At 37.8% G+C, this 6,499-nt stretch overlaps 2 protein-coding genes across 2 annotated transcripts; one reads left to right on the forward strand and one right to left on the reverse strand.

Moving 5' to 3' along the window:
• The first annotated feature begins 601 nt into the window (after positions 1–601).
• Positions 602–3,278, forward strand: LOC113209351 (NADH-ubiquinone oxidoreductase 49 kDa subunit). The gene is made up of 10 exons (XM_026426799.2): positions 602–765; positions 1,222–1,453; positions 1,531–1,732; positions 1,812–1,999; positions 2,086–2,249; positions 2,335–2,454; positions 2,553–2,682; positions 2,763–2,859; positions 2,942–3,082; positions 3,147–3,278. The coding sequence occupies exons 1-10, from the start codon at positions 668–670 to the stop codon at positions 3,182–3,184; spliced, it is 1,410 nt and encodes a 469-aa protein (XP_026282584.1). The 5' UTR covers positions 602–667; the 3' UTR covers positions 3,185–3,278.
• LOC113209349 (uncharacterized) lies at positions 3,269–6,493 on the reverse strand. Its single transcript, XM_026426798.2, has 11 exons — positions 6,332–6,493; positions 6,007–6,099; positions 5,788–5,931; positions 5,529–5,715; positions 5,238–5,419; positions 5,092–5,149; positions 4,826–5,015; positions 4,552–4,742; positions 4,206–4,474; positions 3,910–4,127; positions 3,269–3,822 (listed from the first exon to the last, which is right to left on the reverse strand). Exons 1-11 carry the CDS (start codon positions 6,394–6,396, stop codon positions 3,503–3,505), a joined length of 1,917 nt encoding a protein of 638 aa, XP_026282583.1. The 5' UTR covers positions 6,397–6,493; the 3' UTR covers positions 3,269–3,502.
• Positions 6,494–6,499: the final 6 nt, after the last annotated feature.

The raw sequence follows: 6,499 nt of genomic DNA on the forward strand, positions 1-6,499 counted from the left end.
CCCCCGCCAAATGCTTGTTAATTTGTTTTTCGGTGTTCTTTTGCAGGTCATGGGCAACACTGTGACGTACATGATGATGCTAGTTCAGTACCCTATCCTGACCCCGGGGAAGGCAGCGGCCGTCCTCAACCAGTCGGAATCGGTAGCCAGCGAGCAGTCAAAGGGGACGTCGGCGACTTGATCAACCACATCCGTACTGATATCAGTCCGTGCAAAATTTTGGGGGAATAAATAATTTGACATATGTGCATTACGTGTTTCTCTTCCTTTTCAACAAAACATCGACGCAAGCAGGCCTTTTTATAATTTAATAATTTAAAAAAAAAGCAATGACAGGGAAGAGCTTTTTGCTTTTTCAAGTTCTCCGCAAAACCGCGCCAATACATCCGAGAATTAAATTGCCAACTGCTAATCTGGTTGTACTTTTGTTATTTCATTATGACACTTTTCTTTTTGGAAAACAATAAGTGAGTCTTTGCATATGCCTTCAATTCTTAGAGGGCGACAACGGACGGACGGTTACTCAATCAGTAGGCCTAAACTTTGTGTTGGGAGTGTTGGATAACTTGTACCAAACTTACCCCTTTCTCCCCTCCCCCCTCCTTCTCCTTCCCCGCTCCCTCCCCCTCCACAAAATCGAGTAGCAGTACACCACGGCTTAGCAAACATGGCGGTCGTGTTAAGCTCTGCTTTCCGTCAAATTCCTGCAAAATTTCAGGGTGGGAAGATATTTTTGAAGAATGGAGGATCATTATACTACGCAAAGTAAGTGGAAAGTATTGGTATGAACTCAAATCATTCCTGTTTATAATGATTCACAGCTGACACTTGTCACCTTAATAGCCATCTTCGACTTCAAAGTTTTATGAAAATCCTTATTGTACTTATATCGATCTAGAAAATTTAATATTTTAAATCTTTATTATATTTTTTTGATTTACTTGTGATTCTTTACGTAAAATTTTTGTTTGCCACTTTACCTTGTGCAAGACTGACCTTACATAACCTGAAGTTCAGTTTGGTGCCCTGTATCCTCTAGACTGAAAACCTTATATGTAATCCTTAAAAGTGAAAATATTGTTTTAATCTTTTACTTTAAATTTATTTTCTTTTAAATTCTCATTATTAATCTGTATTCTTATTTTGGGATTATGTTGAGTCCCACCAAGTTGAGAAGGAATGAGTATTAATAACAACTGAACATAATATTTTGTGTTAAAGCAATGACACTCAGAAGAGGAATGCTGCCAAGTGGATGCCAGACCCCAGATATATAAGGCAGTTTGAAGGACCCTGGGAAGGTGCAGCCAAGGAGTACTGGTCCCTTTTACCACCAAACCATCGTTTGCCTGTTCCTATTGAGAGGAAGGTCCGCAATGCCATGCTTAACTTTGGTCCTCAGCATCCTGCTGCTCATGGAGTGCTACGACTTGTCTTGGAGCTTGATGGAGAGGTATTCTAGCTAACCTGAGTACTTTATGTGTAAAATATTGTTTTTATTTCTCTTATCTTAACATATTTTTTTTCCAGGTGGTAATTCGAGCAGATCCCCACATTGGTCTCCTTCATCGCGGTACAGAGAAACTTATTGAATACAAAACCTATACCCAAGCTCTCCCTTACTTCGATCGATTAGATTATGTCTCCATGATGTGCAATGAGCAATGCTATTCTCTTGCTGTGGAAAAACTCTTAAATATTGAAGTTCCTCTGCGAGCCAAGTACATCAGAGGTAAAGTAATTTTGTTAAATTTGAAAGTATATTATTAGTAAAGTACCTATCCTCATGATAAATGTTTTAACATTTTTAGTCCTTTTTGCTGAAATTACTCGGATCTTAAACCACATAATGGGTGTTGGTACTCACGCCCTTGATGTGGGAGCCATTACTCCTTTTTTCTGGCTTTTTGAGGAACGAGAAAAGATGATGGAATTCTACGAGAGAGTGTCAGGAGCTCGAATGCACGCTGCTTATGTCAGGCCTGGAGGTGTTGCATTGGTGGGTTCTTTTATACCACTCTTTCAGAATTATTGCTCATGCCATCAATATCTATGTATTTTTATTGTTTGACTCTTTGTTGAAAGGATATGCCATTGGGTCTGATGGAGGATATTTACGAGTTTGCTTCAAAGTTTGGTGAGCGTCTTGATGAAGTTGATGATCTTTTAACCAATAATCCAATTTGGACGGCTCGAACAATAGACATTGGTGTAATCAGTGCTGAAGATGCTCTTAATTACGGATTCAGGTGAATGTCACTTATTTGGAGTGTGAAATGCTTTCATAAATGTGGGTGGTAGATGAATGTTTGTTATTAATTTTTATTGTTTCAGTGGAGTTATGCTGCGTGGCTCTGGCGTCAAGTGGGATTTACGAAAGTCCCAACCCTATGATGCATATGACCTTGTAGAATTTGATGTACCAGTTGGAGTTAATGGAGACTGTTATGACAGGTAATCATGGTATATAGGATAGTGAAACATGACTGTAAATTTTTATTATAATGTGATATGGTATTATAAACCATTCTTTGCTTTTCTGCACTCTTTAGGTATCTTATCCGAATGGAGGAAATGAGGCAATCACTTCGAATAATTGAGCAATGTCTTAACCAGATGCCACCAGGCGAAGTTAGAACTGATGATGCCAAAGTTGCTCCTCCAACTAGAGCTGAGATGAAGGTTGGTGTCTTACCTTTTGTTTGGTTGAATCTCTTTGGCTTGTTTGAAATCTACTCATCTACAAATTCACTTCTTTCTAGACATCAATGGAAGCTCTGATTCATCATTTCAAGCTCTTCACCCAAGGTTACAGTGTTCCTCCTGGTTGCACATATACTGCTATTGAAGCTCCTAAAGGTGAGAATCTTGAATAAGAGAGTTGATGGAATTTTTAAATTTTGTAGAGCATTCAAAAATTGTTTTTTTTTGTTTTTTTCAGGTGAATTTGGTGTTTATCTGATTTCTGATGGAAGTTCAAAACCATACCGGTGTAAGATCAAGGCTCCTGGCTTTGCCCATCTTGCAGCCATTGATAAATTGGGAAAGAATTTGATGTTGGCAGACATTGTTGCAATTATTGGTGGGTATTTGGTTTTCCTTTGCCATATAATGGTGACAATCGCTAATTTTTTCTTTTCTTTTAGGTACACTTGATGTAGTTTTTGGAGAAATTGATCGCTAAATATACTGATTAATCAAGGAAAATATAAATAATTGTACAGGGCTGTCAAAGTGATACATCATTTTAGAATGTAAATAAAATGTATTATATCTTATGAAGGCTTTTATTGAATCAATTTTTAAACATAAAACTGAGAAAAGAAAGTTTGATAAACATGAAAATATTAGCAAATTATCCTGGGTACACATTATGTTTTCAAAACCCTGAGGCACAATATACAATTGAAATTATATCATCCTCAAAGCAAAGAAATACAAGAAACATAGGAAACCAAATGTTTGCATTTAAGGCACAGTACATGATAAAGTCCGTAACTTATCAGTGTTTGTGTGACACAAAGTTATTTTGATATAAGGATGAGACAAATTTTATGGCTCTCTGATTAGGACTTGCACTCCTAGTTTTCAATACTTTCTTGGGAGTCATAGTTTTTACATAAGTTTTCATGACTCGGCCCGCCTTAATACGATGAATAGATGATAAATCATTGGAACAGTTCTCCTCACATGCAGTCTCTTTTTTCTCTGGCGCACTGTTCCATTTACCTAACATGAACGACTCAGGCACAGAGCTATACTTAGCTTGCTCACGTTGCCATGGTAAAACACCTAGAGGGCTTTTGCCCCACTCCAAATGACCTAGACCAAACAAGCTCATTAGTTCAAAAACATACTCATTACAACAAATGCATAAAATACGGAACACTAAAACCACCAAGTACTAACATTGACTAAGTGACCACGCAGACTTCTGTTTTGGTTCAGTCATTGACAGTTGGGTTTTATCTTTATCAGCAACTCTGTTTATAAACTCACTGACTGATGAAATTTCTCCTTCGGAGAATTCTAAAATATCTGATTCATCATTAGAGTAGTTATTTATTAAATCCATAAGTTGCATCCTGGACTGTATGGCCATACGGGGTGTTACAAGTTCCATAGCACTGCAAAGAAAAGAATACATTTTTTTTAAAACATGACTAATTCACTCAAAAGAACCAAGGAAAAACAAAGGTACACACCAAGGAAGGTAAAAGCTGCTAAATTTGGAAGGTGGAAAGACTGCTTGTCTTATAAGATCCATAGATGTTAACACACTAGGAATTTGAGATACCTTCCAAGAATAACCAACTTTCAAATCTGGTCTCTGATTCTCCACAGCAGCAAAAGCAAGTGCAGTCAAGACAGCATTTCTACTTTCACCAGGTAATGAAGACTTGTAATGTTGGGCAATATCCTTGAAGTCCAACTTATCACGAATGGCCAATCGTACCTTCCGTGCTTCTCGCACCTAAAACAGAGATGCAAAGCAAAGTAAGCTACAATCAACTAAAGGGATAGCACAAATATAAATATTGCGGAAATCACCTTAACACATGATGCTAAAACTTTTTGCACCCATAATGCTGCAACACTTCTACGTATGTCTGTCTGAGTTGGGCTCATAGAAAAAGAAATAAGCTTTAAAACAAGAGCAGGTATAGCACCTAGGGTCCATAGAGTATTCATAAAATCCGAACAACACTTTGAAAGCTCAGGAGGGAGTTCCAGCAGAATACCTGCAGGGAAAACAATTATAGTTAAAATATACTGATATGTTTTAATATTCTGTGTTTTGTTTCTTTTTTCAAGAAATGTTGACCTTGCTCACTCCCACTTGGTTTGAGTATCTGCATTAAGCTCTCAGACGGTAGAAGAAAATCTCCGCCTACAACTATATCGGCCAGAAGTGAAGCCTTGTCCATAGTCCCAGATCTACTTTTGAAGAAACGAACAAGTTTACGAAGTACAAGTGATAAGGCAGTTGATACCTTTGATCGTCTCACTGTAACCTGTAGCAAAGAGATAGAAAATAATATTCTACAGTAATTCATTTGATAGACAGTTTTGGGTGGTGGGATAACATACTTCTACTTCTTGTTTATTCCCCTGTTTCAGCATTTCATGAATAGATTTTACTGAACTCCTGTGGAAAAGAAGAACCAAGTGAATGCATAAGAAAATTGAGATGTGTCTACATAACGTGTAGTTGAAGACCACACTGGAATACCCACTTCAAGTCATTATCTGGAATTTGACTCATGTTTTCAAAACCAGCTAGATCATACAAGCTGAGTGCTTCCCATGATTCAATGATACTGCGAAGTTCTCTCTCATCTGCTGACAAGGTGTATACAACTGCTGGGGTGACATGCCAATCACTTACGATTTGGGATTCTTGTTCCCAATAGTATTCCTAAAATAAATAAAATACAATCCTAAAGCAATTGTCCGCAAAACTGTAAAAAATATATTTTAAATGGAATAAGACATATTCATGTTAGAAGAAGCTATGTGTTACTAACGTGCAACCACTTGGATATAAATACAGATGCAGCCCTCAGTAAGCTTAAATCTGGGAGAGACACGCCATGAGCAGCGTCATGACGGAGGTTCACAATCCATTCTGGAATTCCAAGATTTTCGGCTTTGCTATACATTGATCCTCTGAGATCTTCCTGGTTGGGAACTTCGAGCATCAAGTTGAGGAATCTAACAAAACAAAGTTAGAACAATCAAGATGGTGTATATGTTAGACGAAATTTAATAATTAATATTACAAACCTCATGACAGCAGTAGAGTACATGAGACGAAGCTGCTGTTCTATGGCTACAGAAACACATTTTTCAGATAGATGGTCAGGGTCCTCAATAAGAACTTGAAAAATACAAAGTGTACATTCCACTGCTGGTGGCAATGACTGGCACCTAGACAAAAATTAAATATCCTCCATACATTAAAGATATACTATTTTATTTCATTTATATTAATACAATACAAACCTTGCTTTCCAGCCAACTAAACGATTCAAACCACATTTCTGGTCTTCATGACTCTCCGAATACACCAAATTGTATACCAATTTCCATTCATCCCTGAGAAAAGAAAGACAAGTCCCCATTCATAAGTAAAGAACAAGAGGGACAACGACCGACGTCCCCATGTTCATAACAAAAGATAGTGCATAAAGGATAAAATCATGTAAGAATTGGCAAAGCACAGCAAATTAGAATGTAGAAGTCAAAGCTGAAAAGGCCATTTCGGGCTCTGTTCGGTAAGGCACAGAGACCTCGGATGCGTTGGTACGACAGAATTAAGGCAACTTACATGGAAAACCACGGGACAATCCTCTTGTAAAGTGTAGAATCCATGTTTTCAGTCACAACATTCATTCAGATTAAACTCAAAACAAAAATATGTAAAAGACTTAGTAGGAGCGGGTAAGCCTAACCTAGCAGTACATGTGGGTGTGAGGTGAGGTGCAGGCTAGAGGGG

This window comes from Frankliniella occidentalis, unplaced genomic scaffold (assembly GCF_000697945.3).
Source record: "Frankliniella occidentalis isolate FOCC.00 unplaced genomic scaffold, Focc_3.1 Scaffold27, whole genome shotgun sequence".
NCBI lineage: Eukaryota > Metazoa > Arthropoda > Insecta > Thysanoptera > Thripidae > Frankliniella > Frankliniella occidentalis.